General features: G+C 55.3%; 1 protein-coding gene across 3 annotated transcripts in view; it reads right to left on the bottom strand.

Annotated features, from left to right (window-relative positions):
* The window catches only part of TNRC18 (trinucleotide repeat containing 18), a 55,588-nt gene that overhangs the window by 35,123 nt on the left and 1,809 nt on the right, over positions 1–18,656 (bottom strand). For all 3 annotated transcript variants that reach the window (XM_017813401.1, XM_017813403.1, XM_017813402.1), the window contains exons 2-3: positions 3,454–3,579; positions 1,255–3,057 (exon numbers count right to left, since the gene is read on the bottom strand). In XM_017813401.1, coding sequence (XP_017668890.1) covers positions 1,255–3,057; positions 3,454–3,579 — 1,929 coding nt within the window. The remainder of the gene's footprint in view (positions 1–1,254; positions 3,058–3,453; positions 3,580–18,656) is intronic.

Here is an 18,656-nt window from a genome sequence, read left to right as displayed (position 1 = left end):
CATCCAAACACACACACACACACACACACACACACACACACACACACACACACACTCTCTCTTATTCCTCTAATTCCCGCCCAGCCTCCATCCTGCCAACAGGACAGTCCCTTTTCTGGACAGACCGATGATTGTCCGGACAGTGAATGATCATTCTGTCTATATATATGAACATGACGCACGGACTGCATAGAGAAATTCAATCAGTTATGCATGGAGGAAAGGCTTAGGTCCGTTCCCTTGACAACCAATGCCCAGTACTAAATACTTGCATTTTACTTGCCAAATACTACAGATTAGCCAACTAAAGCCTGCTTTCTCCTTCTTAAAAGGTCTAAACATTCAAGCACCGTCCACTCAGCGCAAGCAAGCTAATGTTATTAGACGAATATCTCCTGGCACACAAAGGGGGGGCAGCATTTGGGGGGCGAGAGGAGGAGAAAAGCAGTCTTGTTTTCTGTCTGAAAGCCAACTGCATCACTTAGCAACGAGCCCAGAGGCCTGCCAGAATTCAACCCTTGTTTGCAGCCTTTTAGTTCAGCTCAGTAAATTACATTTAACGCAAGCTGGGAGCGTCTGGGACGATTGAACGGCTGAACAAACAGCTCCCTGTGCTGCCCACGAGGTCCTCGGTCGGCTCCCGCCTGGCCGTGGGGAGGGCATCGGGAGGCGATGGGAATGGGGAGAGGGGCTGTTGGCTGAGAGAAACTGCTTCTCACCACTGAGGTTCAAGAGAGGGGGGCAAATGCATAGAAATGGGGAAGGCAGGGGCTGAAAATGGAAAGGCAACCATCGCTCGCCTGCCGCTCGCTTTGGCATCGCTCCTTGGCACACCAGAGCCCCGTGCCAGGCAGCCCCCGGGCGTTATCTCGCTACACAAGCCAAGACAAGCACCAAAATCTTTCTGGCGCCATCCCCCTCCTGCCGGGGACCATGGCTTAAATCAAAACCGTGAGATTAAAACACCAGCACAAAGGTGGTTTGAGGGGTTTTTCCGTCACTCCCTTTGCTAATGAATCAAACACATGGAGAGGTGGACAGTGAGGATGGAAGCCGGAACAGAGGACTGACTACCCCTCGCACAGGGAGTCTTGCTTCCCACTGTGGTTTACAACGTGCCCTTGGCTGTGACGGGAGGCAAAGGGAGCTGAGGATGCCAAACTCAGCTCATGGCACACAGTCTGCACTGGGTGGCTGCTCTTCCCAGGGAACAGATCCCACAGGGAAGTCCTAAGACACATGTAGGGAACCTACCTTTGATGCTGCTGAGAGACAGCGAGCGATCTCGGTCTGCCAAGCTGGGCCCCAGTTTGCTGCTGCTGCTGCTGCTGTTGTCCTTCTGCCGGGCCACAGCCACGGCGATGCCAACAGGCAAGTGCCTCACCTCCACCTCGCCCTGGGAGCCGATGCTCTCACGGCCGAAGGATTTGGCACTCTCAGGTCTCTCAGGGTCCCGTTTTAGCTGCTTCGCTGGCTGCTGCAGCAGCAGCTGCTGCACCTTGGAGGCTCCCAGCTGCGCAGAGTCCAACTTCACGTTGCCCAAACCGCCGAAGGGGCTCTTCTTGCCGCAGCTCTGCCGGGTCGCGGTCTCCTTGGCAAAGCTGCCGCTGTACTTGATGAGGCTCTGCATGGCCGACCCTTCGCCGTGCGAGGTGGGGTGCAGGACGTCGGCGGCGCCCCGTGAGCCCACCACCGAGGTCCGTGGCAAGCCACTGGGGTCAAGGTAGACCTTCTTGGCTTCCTCCTCCACCCGGGTGACGTGGTTGTGCTGAGCAGCCAACACCGCCATCTGCGTGGTGGCAAAGTTGCCCATCTCAAAGGGCTTCCACTTCTGCTCCGGTGGTTTCAGCTGACCGTGGTCCAGGTGCTGCCGGGAGGAGTCCAAAGTGCCATAGACCTTTGCTGCTTCTTTGGAGCTGGATCGCTGGAAGCGTTCCCGCTCGCAAGGGCGATGTTCTGCCTCTGGACTCGGCTTCAGCAAGTCCTTGGAGGCCAGGAACTCCCTGCTCTCCGGAGAGCCCAGCCCTGGCCGGTTGAGGAAGGGCTCTGAAGTGACCTGTCTCTTCAGTGCCATGGAGTTTGTCCTGATCACCGAGCCCTTCTCTCTCAGAACCTCCATCCTTTTGGCATCGCTGTGACAAGAAAAGTCCTGGGACAAGAGCGTGCGGGAGGCATCCGCAAGGCACCGCTCCGTGGGTGACTGCAGCACCCCCACCTTGCCGAGGTCTTTGTCCTTCACCTTGTTGTCTCGGGCCTGCGAGGCGATTTGGATGGGCCCGCTCCTCTCGTCGTAGGCTTCGACCGAAGGCACGAAGGTGGGGGCGATGACTTTGTGCTCCCTCCCCAGCTCCTTGGCCGGCGGGAAGATGGTGTACATGCTGGAATGGACGGGCTGCGGAGGGAATGTTGTGGCCGGTGTCATCTTCCCCGTCTGCGAGGGGTGCGGGGATGGGCAGCTACAGGAGACGTGCAAAGCGCCCACGGAGGGCAGGAGGGGTTCCCCTCGCTTCAGCCGCTCAGCGTGGGCGTGCGCAGAAGGCCTCATGTTCTCGTCGTGCCGAGCGGGATCCTTGGCACAGCGGTCCTGCTCGGCACCCAGGACCTTCAGAACAGGGTCCCCGCCGCCGTTGCAGTTGCTGAGGGAAGAGCTCTGCAGCGGGTTCTTGGACTTGGGTTCCCCACTGCCTGTGCCCCGATTTGGCATGTGCTCAGCCAGGAACGGCGAGAGACGCTCGCCGACCTTCACCGCCTTCTCCACCACACTCACTTTCCGGTCGCTGTCGGGCTTGGTGTCCTGTGTGAGGTCAACCACACTGCGGGGCCGGGGCTCCTCCTTCGGCTTGCTCTCCTTCTTGGCAAAGGGCAGGGACAGATCGCTCCGGCATGCCCGCTCCTTCCCACCGGGGTCTTTCAGGCCTTCCTTCGAGCTCTTGTGCAGCTGCCCAAGGTCCTTTTCCCGGAGCAAAGTGCTCGACGTGTGGCTGCCCACGGTCCTTGAGAGGGGAGGCTGAGGGTGCAAAGCAGACTGGCCTGCGTGGCCGGACAGGTAGAACCCATCTGCAGAGCAAAAACAACCAAAATTGTTTTTTGAGACAGGCAAGAGGTAGCAAATGGGGAAGTAACAGGTTTCAAGGATGCCTCAGACAGGTAGGTCCAGGGCAGAGGAGACCAAGCAGGTTTCTCCATGTGGGATGCAGGACAGTCCTGTCCTGATGCACACTGGGACTTCAAGGTGGGATCTGGCCAGCTTCCCTATAGCACAGCTACATCCAAAACCCTGGTACTGCTGACACGAGGGAATATCCCTGGATGATCAGTCCAGGGGGTTCCTGCTCTTCACCCCCAACACCCCAGCACCCAGCAGCTCCAGCAGCCAAACAAGCCCAAAGGACAGGGTGAGCACCCAGGAGTGACCAGGAGGGCCAGAAAGGGCACACGGGGTCCCAGACTCACCTTTCTGTGATTCAAAGAGGCTGTGCTGTCCCAGCTGGGCCAGGAGTGGACTGCCAGCACTAGGAGGTTCGAGGTGGCTCAGGGGAATGTACGATGGGTAGAGACCGTTAGGCAGATGGGAAAAGCCTGCAGAAAATGGGAAACAGAAGAGGGAAACATGTTTCATCCCAAGCGGCACGCTGCCTTGGAACGAGCCCCGCAGGAGCACAGACTGTTGTGGCTGTCGGTCCCTCGCGCGCCAGGAGCGCCGGCGGAGGGGACGCACACGGCAACAACACACAGCACACACAGCCCATCGCGAGGAGCACTGCTCAGAGACCCCCCTTTGGGTACTGATCCCCCACTGCTGGTCCCCAGATTGCCCCAGGCACCTCTGCAGGGCTCCAATTTTGCAGCAAACGGAGCATGCTGCTACCCGAGCAGAGCCTTAACCTGGAACTGAACAACCAAACCACCTGGCTGATAAGGTGTTTTATCACAAGCACAGCAACCTGTGGGTGAGGACGCTCCCCAACGTACTTCCAGAGCAGTGATAAGACCCTCTTGCCAGCACAGCTTTGCCAGCACAGCCCATCCCAGCTGCAGGTGGCCATGACTGGGTATGGGCTTTGGGAAAACATGACAGCATCCTTCAGAGCAGCTCACACAAAGCACTGTTTCTTGCATCCAAACCCAGTATCTTATACCAGAGGAAGGCAAAAAAGAGCACAAAACGTGACACCCATCCACGAGCTGATATGAAAGCAGCATGTCCCCAAGGCCCTGCTCCCAGCAGTCTGGATGATGTCCTGGATACTGGGCCCCCCAGCAACATCCTCATGCAAATCACCATCATCAGTGCTTCCTCAGTGAATACAATCACCATAATAGTGGTAATAACACATGCTCTTGGCTACAGGCAGCAATTCCTCTCCAACACTGCCACCAAACGACACCCGTGCAACACTACAAACTCTAACCCCTGCCAGAACCAGCATCCCAGTCAGTGCTATCATTTAAAAAACTGAGTAAAAGCCATCAAGAGAGTCTGAAGGAGCCCTCTGCAACCCTCCTCCCTTCCCCTCAGCCCTCATTAGCAACCAACTTCCCCAAAATTACATGATCCCACTGAAAGCAACCAGGCAACAACTTTTGTCAAGAGTCCAGCATACGACCAGATCAAAACAACATCACACCAAAACCCAAGGGGAGACAGAGAAGCTCAGTCCCCGAAGCTGCACGTGGAGCACCATCTGCGACAGCTAGTCAATATTTCACATTATTTAGACAGCCAGGATCTCTTTCGTGTACATATTTGCATCCCGGCATATGTGCTTCACCGACGCGGTGCTCCCCACAGCTCCTGGCCCGGATCCATCGCCCAACAGATCCCAGCGGCACCACCCGCACATGCCAACCCTCCAGGGGCAGGACCAGGGGAGCTGCTGTGCCCAGGAAGTTCAACTCTGAGCCCATCCCCAGCAGGTAAATCTTGCTATTTAATCTTGCACACGGTGCTGTAACAGAGTGCACACGCAAGTCTGCACCACTGCTTGGTAACCCCAAAACCTGCACAGTGAAGCAGTTCCAAACACCTTTTCTTACTCCCGGAGCTGGAGAGAGCTGGGTAGAACCCAGAAGTGTTCAGCCTGGCTTAGCTGTGAGCAGTACCGCTCCACAGCGTGTTTGCCTCGGCCGTGCCACCGTCACCGCACCGCTCCGGCACGGCTGGGCTGGCAGCGAGCCAGCATCTGGAGCAGGAGTGACACATTTCCCAGGGAACACGAATCCCATCTGGCAGAGCACATGGTTGCAGCATGGCAAACCCCCTGGAGCACCCCATGCCACACGAGCCCTGCGGCCCCAGCCGCAGACATCCCCACGTGAGACCCTTCTCCCAGCCAGACTTCGGTCCCAGCTGCAGCTGCTCCAACAGGCGGGAACACCAGCATGGAGATCACAGCGAGACGCATCCCATGCTGCAGAAACCACTGAGCACAGATGCCCATGGCATGTCCCCACTTGCACATCGTGCAAGAACATGGAGCCACCTGCAGAGCTCCAGGGAGGGGACACAAGGCAGCCCTGCCATCCAGCACCGGGACACCTGCACATGGCTTAAGCTACTGGTACCCAGAGGCATTTTGGTACCAGTTACATCCCTGCTCCTACTGGGGCAACCCCCTGCTTATGCCATCTTATTCTACCCAGTAATAACACAGGGTCAGTCCCAGCCCCAAATGTTCTGGGGTTTCCGCCACAATCAGCATTATCACATCCACTACAGTGACCCAGCCTCAGCTTGGGGCTGCAGGAGCACGAGGAGGAATGGGAAGTGTCCAAGATGGGGACGGGTTCAGATGGACAGGTTGGAGACCCTGCAGGGCAGTGTCACCGTGACAGCTGGGGAAACAGCTGCAGAACTGAGTTGATGCCACCAGCCCAGCCCCAAAACCACCTCCCATCAGGCAGCCCTTCCCAGGGACTCCCACAAGTCCATGGCAGCAGCACTGCTTCTTGGAGAGGCATAAGCCCAGCACAGGAGCTCAAAGCACATCCCAAAGCTTTGCAGGTGGAGAAATTGAGGCACAGGCAGGTGCAATGACTTGCCTGCATCACCAAGCTGGCCAGCAGCAAAAACAGAACACCACCTGAACCTCAGCCTCAGGTCTACCAGTGACGCTGTTTTCCCTTGCTAAGTGCCCAGAGAAGCTGCCCAGGCTGTATTTACCTGGCTTGTTCCCTGCCAGGAACCAGAGCTGGAGCAGGGATTCGAGCTACAGTCTTCCTGGGGATGAACCCAATGCAAATCCAGCCCCGGGGCACTGCCAGAGCATCCCTTCCTCCTTACAGCCCTCCAGTCCGAAACCTGCTGCCCCGCTCCCCTGAGCAGGACCTGGAGGAGAAGCTGCTCCTCCATGTGCTGAGGAGTTGCACTCGCAGGAAGCGGCCGCAGGCAAGTCACTCCCTCCTTGGATCTCTGTGCCAGAAAGCGATGCCAAGGGGAGAAACTCTACCGCAGTGAGCAACTCACAGCTCACCCCAACCATGGGCTTCTGCCAGGAGAAAGGGAGGGGAAAAGGGGAAACCACAACCATCTCCATCCGCCCGGGGCCAGAGTGTTTGCTGAACCAGCACAAGATCTGTTTTGCCCAGGGACACGCCGACAGGTCTCGGCAGGCTGAGCCACGCTCCTCCAGCCGACTGCTTGCCCAGAGGCGGGCTGGCACCGCAGTGCAAGGCAGGGAGGTGTGAGCTGGCAGCACTGCCAGCCCCAGACTGGTTTTGCCCTCCTTTCCTGCCAAGTTACACCACGCCAAACACGCGCGTGTGCCCATCAGCACGGCCTCTGACCGCCTGGGGAAGGTACCATCAACACTTATGCCAGCATGGGCACACAAGACCCAAAGCAGCCCAGCTCTGAGGGTAAAAGGGTTTAGGGCACAGATAAGTTCCTTTAAGCCACCTTAATCCTGCAGCCAGGTGACTGTCAGCAGCCAAAATGCAACCCCTGTGATGCTGCAGCAGGTACAGTGGATTGGCACACCTGTCCTCCTCCCTCCCAGCTCCAAGATGATAAAACATACCTGTTTTGCACAACCAAGACATAAATCACAAAGGGCTGTTATTAAAGGAACTTGGCAGGTGCAGATGTGTCAGCCCAGTTGAAAACATCTTCTTCATCTTTGCCCAGCTCTCCAAAACGGCACGAGTTTGGGGGGAAGAGGTACAGCCGGGTGACTCACCACCAGGAGGGGATGTGACCGATGAGGAGATGAGATACCAGCGACCGCACAAACCACACACCAAACGTCTGGAGGCCGGGAGGTCGTGCTGGGGGAAGTGGGAGGGAAACAGGCCCCACGTGCTCAGCCCGCTTGGGGTTTGCCAAAGTTCCCCGTGAGGAGGGAGCCAACAGAAAGCATCCCCTGGCAGAGGTTCTAAACCTGTGGACTCCCTCCAACTTGGTCACCCCAGACCCCAGGCCTGAAATTCAGTCCCAGCTGGACAAGTCAGCCAAGTCTGTGTTTTGAAAGAGACAGGCAGGAGGGGGACATGCTGGAGGTGACATGCTGGAGCTGAACACACCTCCCCTGCATACACAGCTGCGGCCAGTGAGCCAGGCTACATGTCTGATGTGACATGGGTGTGTGCCAGTGCTGGGAAAACTGCTCCATCTCACCACGCGTGCAGGTGACCAGCTGGCACCTTCATGGCATCCCCATGCTGCCCTCCACACTGGCTGCCAGCCTGGTGTAGAGGTACAGCTCACCTGGACACCCATGAAGGGTCAAGGACAGTAAGTAGGAGCAACACAGTGACACCACTCAATGGGGAATTCACACTCCTGGTCGGGCTCCTTGTTTTCCAAACCAGCCAGCAGCACCAACACACCAGAGAGAAGCAGCATCCACAAAGCCGCTGCTCATGCTCTGGGACGGATTTCCAGTCTCTGCTGTTACAGAATCATAGAAGCATTTAAGTTGGAAAAGACCTTTAATCGGGTCCAACACAGCCCTGCTGGCCTGCAGAGGCAAGCAGGTGGCCACGTGTGATCCTGGCTGCAAAGCTGAGCCCTGGTCATGAGCCATCCTTGCCTGAGAAGCCACAGCCCTGTCACCCGGAAGACCAGCGGCCTCCAGCACCCCGGGAAAAGTGAAGTAACTCTCCCCCATTGCCCCATCTGCCCGTTACACGTTTCTGCCACTTATGAAATATTTCCAACCGCAGGCATCTCACTCCATCCTCCCCAGGCCATGATGGATGGACACACTGCCAGGAATCAGGCTGGCACCACACAGTGCTCTGCATCGGGCTGTGGCCGCAGAGGGGCCTGAGTCGAAAAGCTTGGCCCCTTGGACTCTTCAATCCAAGTCCAGCAGAGCTGGGAAACACAGCAGTGAGGCTTTAGGTTTATCTCCATGGGGTGTTTTCCACTCTGGGCACTCAAGGGACATTTGCAGCCCCGCTGCAGTCAGGGTCTCAGTTGGCTGCTGGGCTCAGCAGGAGCTGAGCAGGAGCTGCAGCCGCCCTTGGCCAGGAGCACAGTCACCTCTTCCCCAGTCCGGCTCGCAGTGCCTCACAGGCAGCCAACTGGGACAACAGTCCACGCCACAAACAGCTGGATAAATGCTTATGTCCTCATGAGTCCCGCCAGGGAGGGAGGGGAAGGGGGAGAAGTCCATGCACAGTGAGTATCCCTCCCACCAGCAGCAGGACGGACACCATACCAGCACCAGCTGCCAATGCTCACTGTCATCAGTGAGCCCAATCCTTTCCCTGCAGAAACAGCGGTTTCCCAGGGAAGACTCTCTCAGGGCTCCCCCTCCAGCACACACTTCCCCATCTCTGCCCCACACAGGGGGCAGCTATTCCTCATGCACACATTTATGGCTGCAAACAGCTGCAAGCCCGGAGTGCTGACAATGTAAATCTTTGCCGCCTCCTCCCTTGCCTGCCAGGGCAGCTCTAGTGACACCCGAGGCACCGGAGCCGCCTTGACTCTGTGCCACACACGAGACACCAGCGATACGAGCCCCTGAACAAGCCAGGCTGAAACCAAAGCCCCCGGATCAGATGTGCCTGGACTGTAGCAGTGGCCAGTCCCCAACCCTGTCCCTGCAGCTCCAAGCTGCTGCCACAACCCACCACTCCCCACCCCAAAACCCGACCCAGCCATATTAACACCCCATGCCATGGGACTGGCAGTTGCTTCAAAGCCTTAATTTATGGCCTCAATTCTCTACATCCCCTGAAAGCCTTCGATCCCATCCCCGGGATCCAGAACAGCCAGGGCAATTTAACTCCCCATTTAATCTTCTAAGGGCCCTGGCGAGCTCGGAGACAGCATCCTCCGGCAGGGGGTCCACACTCCCGGCCTTTGCCGGCTCGAACACCGCCGCGCCGCTTTTCCCCTCAGGCCGCGCCGCTTTTCCCCTCAGCCGCAAAAATCACTACCTTAAAAGCCAAGGCGAGTACTCCCTCCAGCTCAGAGCGGCTCTCTATTGTTTCTTTTAATTTTATTTTATTCCACGTGGGAATCTTGTGTCCAGGCTGCTTTATTTTTAAGTGGCTCTTGCTCAATATTTACTATGGCTCGCAGCTGCGTCAGCACAGGAACACCGCGCGCTCCCGCCGGGCTTCCGACTGGCCCTCCCGCAGCCACTGCCCCGTGCCGATGCCGTGCCATGATTTTCCTGCCGTGTTACTCTTGCAGTGAATCACCAGCCTCTCCTCTGCAGTCAGGGCACACCGATGGGCAGGGTGTGACCACAGGGCAAGGGGGGGGGAGGCGGTTCCGTGCTCCATGGAAATAAATATCATCAGGCTGAGTGAGCCCTGCTGCTCACCTCCTCCTCACCCGGGAGCTGGAACAGCCCCAACAGCCTGGAGATGGTGGAGGAGGAGAAAACGGGAAGAAGTGGCTGGAAGGGCTCAAGGGACTGGTGCTCACACCTCCACTCTGCGCCGGCGTCCTGCAGACTCAGTTTCCACCACGCCACAAGTCAAAGGCAATCCAAGGTATATACAAGCACACACTGGAGACAGGTATATACCAGCCTATATTGGAGAAAGACACCCATAAGATCTCCCACCAGCTCCCCATTGACACTATCTCCATGAGGACAGTGAGAAGCCACCCAGGTGGGGACATGAATCCCCTCCAACAGAGGTGGTTTTTCCTCCCACTGGAGGGGCCAGGATGGAAACCATCCCACTGGGACTCTTGACATGATGCACATCCAGGCCACGCAGCCTGAAACATGGAATCTGGGAAGCACCGATCCAGTCCCACGTTAATCCTGATGCTCAAACCAGTGCCAATGCTCCTGGGTCACTGCCTGCTACTACAGCAGAAGCTTCTCCCACATGCCCCCAGCCTGAAATCCACCACCACGTCGGATGTCTCTCCTTTTCCACTGGCATAATTAAACCTGACACCCCAACGGGGGTCCACTGAAACCTCCAGGCTCTCACTGCACAACCACACAGCTCTCCTCAAACAGCAAGGAGCAACTCAGTGGGTTCTTCAGCTCCACATTTACTAAAATGGAATGTATGGAAATTGAAAAAATAATAATTTAAACTCTCAAACTGATTAGCAGAATGCCCAGGAATGCAGAACCTGGCTGCTAGATTGCATCTCACCTTCCTCTCCTGATTTTCTAGGACAGCAGCAAAACGTCTTTGCTCTGGTCCATCCTTCATCTCGGTGAACACGCTGGTGGCCAGCACAGGGGTCCTACCACTGACTCTGCTCCTGCCACACTTTCAATACAGGTGCTCCCTCTCCTTCCTAAGCACAGAAATTTAACTCATCCCATTTTTTAAAATTGTATTTTTTTTTAAATCACCCAGACTCAGTGCAGTAGACAATGTAAACAAGTGAGCCCCCATTCCCTGAGCCCTTGCCCGCACATTTAACCCAGCACCACCCACACACCATCCCGTGCCTTCGTTAGAAAACAGCTCATTACCCTTCGCTGCCGGAGCCAGGAGAGCTACAAGCACTTGGTGGGGGGAGGTTACTGTGGGATGGCACCGGGTGCTGGTCCCCACATCACCTGCCCCAAGTGCCTGCCAGCAGCAATTAAATCAGCCTTCAAAGAGAGATCCCAGCTTTCCCAGCACCATTAGCCGTGCCCTGGAGGGAACACGGTCTATTTTCAGCCACAATGACTTCAGATCAGGTCACCAGCAGGTTAAATGGGACTGTGCAGCATCATCTCCCTGCCCTCCCATTGAGAAATTAAACACCGCTGTGTGATGGGCAGCACCAGCCCCGCCGACACACACGCTGGGCGCCCACTGAAAGGTAAATGCCACCCGTCTGCTCCTCCCCTCGGCTTCCCATTGCTGGCCAGGGACATCCACTGCCCTGACTGCCTTCCCTCTGCGTGGGGTGGTGAGTGGGATCACCCCGGGTTCCTCCCTGCCTGTCCTCCTGCCCAGCACGGTGAGGGGTCATGGCCAGAACGGCCCACACCATGCCCAAGCCCGGGAGTGCTGGAAGGAGCCTCAGCACCCCCAGTTCTGCAAACCCAAACACACAACCCCAGACCAGGGCTGCTCATCTCACCCCTCCCTCCAGAAATCGGGTGGCCCAACTGCAAGTCCCCAAGTCACCGGTTTCTCCAGGGTTTCACCACAGCCACCAGAGAGGTTGCATCTCCCTACAGCAGCTCCATCTGCTTCCCTGGTAGGTCCACCACTGAAACCCAAACAGTCACCCCACCACTAACATCTGGCAGAGAGGTGGCAGCTGGATGTGGGTTTGTTTTGCCTCCCAGGCCCCTGCCAGGCACAGTCAGCACGAGCCAGGATGACTCAAAGCCCTGGGAGACGCAGCCTCCGTCGCTGCTTATTATAAACCCTCCTGTTTGCAAAGCAGCTGCCGTGGCTCAGCATCTCTTGGGGTGCCTTGCAAAGGGGGGTGGCACTGCAAGGGAAAACTGAGGCACAGCCCCCCATTTGGACCTGAACATCCCATCACCAACACGTGTGTGCTCAGCATTGGCACTGCAACCACTGCACAACACGGGGGTCCTGGCAGTGAAAGGGAACTGGTTCCCAGAAACACCCCAGGGCTGGAGCAAGGCCATTGCCAGTGACCCAAACGTGTTCATCAACTCCAGCTTCATGATTCACACTTGGATACAGCACGGCCGGGACAGGGTAAGTGCAAGGTGAAGCTGGATGTACCTGCATGTAGTGCTCTGTGTGCCACGGGAGTGAACACATCCCTCTCCCAGAGCCCAGTGCTGACCTCCTGCAGGGACCAAAACCACCCCAAAAGAAATTCAACAACAGGCTGCAGGCATCTATGGGTGGAAGAAAGGGATCCACTCACAGATCACAACTCCATAAGCCTCTTTCCCTTAGAAAACCAGGCTCAAAAGCTCAGCCTCTGCCCAGCCTCTCCTCTTGACCCCACATTCAGTCCTTTTTCCTTCCAGAGGCTCCTGTCCTTCCCACATCCTCCTTAACATCAGTCTGCGTCAGCTCTTCTGCACCAAAAAAGTGCCAAACCATGAAGCAAAGGGGTGTCTGTGGTCAGCAAACGCCCAGGACCCCACACCTCCCCTCCGCCGATAACAGGAGATAAACGCAGAGGCAAATATTATGGTGGTGTGGTTTAATTCCTGATGAATTATGCAAAACCATATTCAAATTGAAGCACAGCCCTTGGGCTCTTGACAAATTGCCAAGCTGGCCCTGATGTCACCAGGCAGGGATGGCCAGCCCTCTGCCAGGTAAGGCACTAAATGGGTGCCTCATATATGTACATACACACACACGAAAATGCTTCCAGATCTCAACTGCAGAGACCAAGGAGCACCTGCAAGAACAATTCAAGAGTGACTTTTGCACTTCTCCTTCCTCCCAGCTGCATTTAGTGTGTCCAGGGAAGGCCACCAGGTTTTTGAGTCCTCCACAAGATGGAAGCAGCTTGGGCTGATGGCGAGATTCAAAGCAGGACAGAAGATAAAATCCACCATGGCTGGGGCTGGAAAGGAGGGGAGGCAGAGGGGTCGGGAGGGGAAAGCCTAAAACACTTCTGCCAATAATAATGTCAGCCCTGAAGCCGAGGAAAGGAAGATCTGTCCACAAAATAGTCACAGAGAGAGCTCATCTGATGAAAGTAGGAATTTCCGATTCCACACAAACCCCAAACATCCATTAAAAGTAGCAGAAGAATTGCTGCTTTGTGTCACTAATCTCATTAGGGAGAAAGCCCCGCTGTAACGCAGGGATTGCAAAGGGAAACCCCGGCAGGCTGCACATGCCAGGAGCCCTCGGAGCCGGGGCTTCCACCAGCACCTCAGCAAGGTGGAACTCACCTGCCCGGATCTTTACTCACTGGAGTATTATCTACTTGGCTTCTATGTGACATGGCATGTAGGATGTCCCCCCACTCAGCAGACCAGGACACAAACACCAGAACGACACATGATAACGCAGGGGCTGCTTCATCCACACACGGCGACCGGCACTGCCTGCAGGCAGCACAGAGCCCAATCCCTCCAAAACCCTTCCTCCCCACCACACTGGCCATTCCAATTATTATTTTTAATTTTTTTTTAATTAAAAGCAATTAAATCAAATAGACCAAAAGCATATTCAAGCCACAGGGAATTCTGCTGAGATGGGATGGGGGCAGAAAGGGAATCGGGGCAATACATGTAACCACCAAAGGTAAAAAGGGTTGTTTGCTGTCAGAGATGTACCAGGATAAGATAGATGGAGGTAGAAGCAGGAGCAACCTTTGCAGAAGTTGCCGGGGATACAGCTCCAGAGAAACAGGCTGAGTGCCTTAAAATCTACATTATTCCTATAAGAAAGCATATTCTCTCCTGAACAGAGCACACTGCTCCGAGCCCACCATGTTTGGCTTGCCTGCCTGCATCCAGCTCCCTCAAAATGGCTCTTTGGCCACTGCTGGCAATAAAATTTATTCCCAAGGTCACTTCAATCCTTGAGCCACTATTTCAAGTCTGGCTGGATTTAAACAAAACCCAGCCTCATACACACCGAGTCCCCCCCTCAGCCCCTCCTTTCTGCCGTTCGCCTCCCTGATTTAGAGATACCAAACTCTCAACTACCTTTCGCTTCCCATAACCATCAGCGAACAGCTGGAGAGGGAAACGGGAGCATATTGTGCACCCAACAGCTGATCCTGGCGGCGTGGGGAGGGAGCCCAACTGTCACTGCCGCGGCGCTGCCATACAGGGGGCTCCCGCCGCGCGTCCCCCAGCCAGCACGGACGTGGACAGGGCTAAAGGGTTTGTGTGGTGCCGTCCCCTTGGTGTTTAAGAGCCGGAGAGAAGCGAACAATAAGCAAAGAAAATCAACAGCAGGGAGAGAGGGCGTCGGTGGGTGCATCGCGATGCCTGCAGGCATCCAGCTGTGCCGTCCCGGAGCGAAGCCAGCCAGAAACTAAGGGCTAGGAGGAAACATGGGGAGAAGGAAACCACCAAATCCTCGTGGCCAGGGTGAGGCAGCCACGCTGGAGTGCTCCACTCCCAAACTTTGCTTTTTAAACAGTATCTCCAGCTGGAAAAGCCAGCAAGGGGCTGTAATGTCAGACACAGCACTGCTCGCTCACCCCCGCTCCACCGGCAGGGAGTTCAGGGCTGCCCTCGGTGAGGCTCTTCACCGTCCCAAACCCCGCCTGCATTTTCAGGTCGTTCAGGGCGCACTGTGCTCTCCATTTCAGCAACGAGGCCGAACAAAGCACTCCCTTGTCCTCAGCACCTCAAGCAGGCGATGCTGGATCGCGTTACCTAACCCAGACCAACATCTCCTCATCCCGGCACGGCAGCTTTCGTGTCAGCACATGCCAGGCTGGCCCCGATTCCCTGCACCACCTCCCGCCCGAAGCATTAACTGGACCAGTTTAGTACACGGTGCAAACACACGGGGCCTTGTTCCGACTCGTCGGCGCTAACCCCAGCTCCAGGAGGTGATCCGACACCCGCCCGCCGGTTGCAGCCGCGGCAGAACCGCAAGGCGCTCACCTGGAAAGCTGCCGTAATGACGTTAATTCCCCTCAACAATGTTCATTTCCATATTCATCAGAAGATGGTGAAATGACAAGATGGGGGGTTATTTACTGGATAATTATAAACTAATTTCAGCCTTACCCTGGGTTATCCTAGGAAGGAGATCTAAAATTTCCCTTACGAAAGCCCTGCTCTGGTAGCCACGTCTGCAGTGAGATTAATTCCCAGCGATTTCCATTTCTCCAACAGCTGCTGTGCTGGGAAAGAGCAGGAGCCTGTCCCCAACACCAGGGACCTGCCTGGTGCCCCATGCCACCACCAGCTAGGATTTCTAGTACCGGCTCATTCTCCGGATCAGATTTTCTCTGGCACAACATCAGTCAGGGATGGAACCTGTGGTTTTCCAACCCCACCAAGGAGATTCAGTGCTGGGTAGGAGAAGGGCTGCTAATAAATCACACCTTTACCAACCTTGTGTACCAGAGGCAGGGACAGGCTCCCACTCATTCACCTAGGGAAGGTATTAGAAAGCCTCATACAGTAGAGGATCCCACAGGACCTTGCTCCGAGCAAGTTTACGTCACCACGTTTGCCCTTGGGTTCCTGTCCATGTTCCAAGCCACACGTCCCCACCACCAGCTACCAGCACTCGGGATGGGAACTTCAATGGGGTGTTGCAGGACAGGGTGGACAGTCCTTCCCATCCCTCCCAAAGTACGGAGACGCCACCACACAACCCACTCGACCACCAGGACCTCAGGAAAATCACTGGGACATCAGAGAAAAACCAGAGCGCATGGTAGGAGACTCCCAAAAACGCACCAAGTACCTTTTCCACCACCATCTCAGCCTGAAGACACTGCTCCTGCCTCCCTCACAGCCTGCAAGTTGGCTGCCAGCCCAAGGGAGCTGCAGGGACATCACTTCATGGCCGAGCGCTTCCTCCACCCCCAGGGATGCCGGGTGTGAAGAGGAGAGTGCGACGGGACCAAGTACAACACCCAGGCCAGCATCACCTCCCTGAGTCCCACCGGGACAAGCACAGCCACTGCTCTGCCTGAAAACATGTATCAAAAAGCATCTAATTTCACAAGGGCCCCAAGGGAGGAGAAACATCCCCACAGGCAGGTCTCCAGCCCGTCCACATTCCTCCTGGTGTTACACTGCGAGCCACTGCCCCAAGGAGCCCCCCGCGCTCAGCCCCTCGCACCACCCCCAGGGCGGGCAGGGAGGGGGAACCGCGATTTCAAGGGCCATTAAACACCGATGGTATTTTCCTTGCAGCATCAAAACGTGACCAAAAAGAGTTGCGTCTGAGCGGGTCTGGGAGCTGCCATCCTCCCCAGCCAAGTTACAGGAAGGAGCGGGGCACGGATCAGTCCGGCACTGAATCCATGCTATATCCTGGTATCTCTATCAGCAAAGCAATTTTAGCATGGATGCAGTCGGATGAGCGAATTGTGCTTCCGCTGGCACTGCCGACAGCAAGGCCTCCTGCAAAATCTGCGGGCTCAGCAAAAGCACCATTTTGCCATTATAAGGATGGCTACAGCGGGATTTTGCTGGCACAGCAGCGCTATCCTGGGGGGAAGGGTATTTTTATTTCTTTTCCTATGCTCCTACCTGGCCCAGCTGACTGGAAAACTTCTCCCTGGGCACGGCAGGCCTGGGAAGCAGGGACAGTCTCCAATCTGCCTTAAATCCCTGCATTTGAATGCACATGCTAATGTTAAAGTAGGAAAACAAGGAAACCAGAATCTCTCCCCTCTGTCTGACCACTTTCCTTCCAGCCACTACTCTGGAGCTGGATTTAACATAGTCAGCTTTGCTCATACTGCTGTGTGTCCCTTTTCCCAGGCAGGAGAAAGTGTTCCTGAAGCATATTTTAATGGAAGAGGCTGAGAATCCTTTTATATATAAACAGATCTGTTCCAGCAGCCCCCACCCAAGAAAGGATACTTCAGCATACAGGAAAAAACATATTTTTAATTATTATGATTATTATCTTAAACTCAGAGAATCTTTTTTTGGATGTGGGTGATCCTTCCTCACACACAGCCCCGCTGCTGCCTGGCAGGGACACGCTCCCAGAGCAGCCCTTTGCAATCGCATCTGGGGGAGCCTTTTCCACCTCCCCCAAAACACAAGAGGCTGCCAAGAACAACACACTCCACCAGGATGGAGCTGAGACTGGGACCCGAATACAGTGGGGCAGGGAAGGAGCAAAACAACAAAACCCTCATATTTTGAGCCGCTCAATAGACTCCACTGCCCCACTCCATCGGTTGCAGCCTTTTTTTATGCAAGGTCTTCCCAGCAACCTCCAGGCATGAAATTCCATTGCAAACAGTCCCCTTCCTCCCCTGTCCCTCGACAAGGCCCATCGGGAGCACCCCGCTGCTCCCCAGCCCCCATAACCCCCCTGCCCACCAGGGGACAGGGAATGGCAGCCCAGCATCGAGGGCCGGCTCATCTCCCGCCTCAGCCTCCAGCTCACTCCTCCCTCCATGAGCTTCCAACAAAGGGGCTTCTGTCCCCATCCCCTCAGCCTGCACAGCAGCGTCCAAAACACTACCAGGGAGCAGAAAGCCCCCAGAGAGGAGCAGAAGGTCCAGGGGTCACTGGACACAGCCCAGGCGTCCGTACTTTGGCGCTGGGGCAGAGCTCGACTGCCGGAACGAGCAGAGGGTACGGGAAAAACAAGGAGTCAGTGCCGGCGATAACTGGATTCTCAAATATGGCCAATCGTGCTATTTTTACAGGGGCGTATTTATTTTCGGAGGACGCTGGGACAGATTCAAGAGTCTCTTTCTTCAGCCCGGCGGTATTTAAGGATCGGTTTGAACTGGCTCTATTTAAAGGCTTCGCCTCCTGCCCACTTTTCTTAACCCCTTGCACAAGCCTTTGCTTTCCACCCTTCCAAACCCCTCCTAAAAACGAAACAACCCCCCTCAAAAAACCACAACAACAACAAAAAAAATCCACGCACCAACAGCACTGCAAATGCTAACCTACAAAGGGCCCCTCGGTAGCAGGAAGCAATCATCATTCCAGGCGATATTGTTAAAGCCGTAAAAAACAACAACAAAAAAAAATACCCCTGCCTATCCCACTGCTGTGGTTTAATGGGAGTTTCGGCTGTTAATTGTATGGATCTTTTTAATGGAGTTTAGCCTGGTTGGGAATTGCCGTGACGAAGCCGATCGTGCTGGGGAGCAGGAGACCGGGCGCCACGGAGAGGGGGGATTTCAAAAGACTTCCAGAGAAAAGAAAGCAAAAAATAATAAAAAATAAAATAATGAAAATAATAAGAACACGTTAAAAAAAAAAAATGGAGGTATCGCAAACCCCATTCCCTCTGGGAGGGGATCCAAATCTGAGGCTCGCTCCCAGCGCAGCAGGAAAGCTCCCGGACGGCATCACGGAGCTTGGTCGGCTCGGGGAGGCCAGAGCTCAGTGCCTCCCTCATGGCCTGCCTGGATTTCAGGAAAGGAACTTTGGAAAGAGAAATAAAACAAGAAAAAAAAAAAAAGGAACAGAAAAAGAAAATTACCCCATAAAAAATAAGAATAATCAAAAAAATACCGAAACCCACACTCGGTTTGGCTTGAGATTGTCCAGACAAATTTTTGCAGAGATCGTATTGTGCTTCAGCAGGAGGTGGAGGAAAGGGGGAAAAAAAAAACCAGGGAAAAAAAAAAAAAAAAAAAAAAAAACAGG

This window comes from Lepidothrix coronata, unplaced genomic scaffold, assembly GCF_001604755.1.
Source record: "Lepidothrix coronata isolate B3197 unplaced genomic scaffold, Lepidothrix_coronata-1.0 Scaffold41, whole genome shotgun sequence".
In the NCBI taxonomy this organism is placed as follows: domain Eukaryota; kingdom Metazoa; phylum Chordata; class Aves; order Passeriformes; family Pipridae; genus Lepidothrix; species Lepidothrix coronata.
Note: the sequence above shows the minus strand (reverse complement) of the source record. Positions and strands in the feature narration are given on the sequence as shown.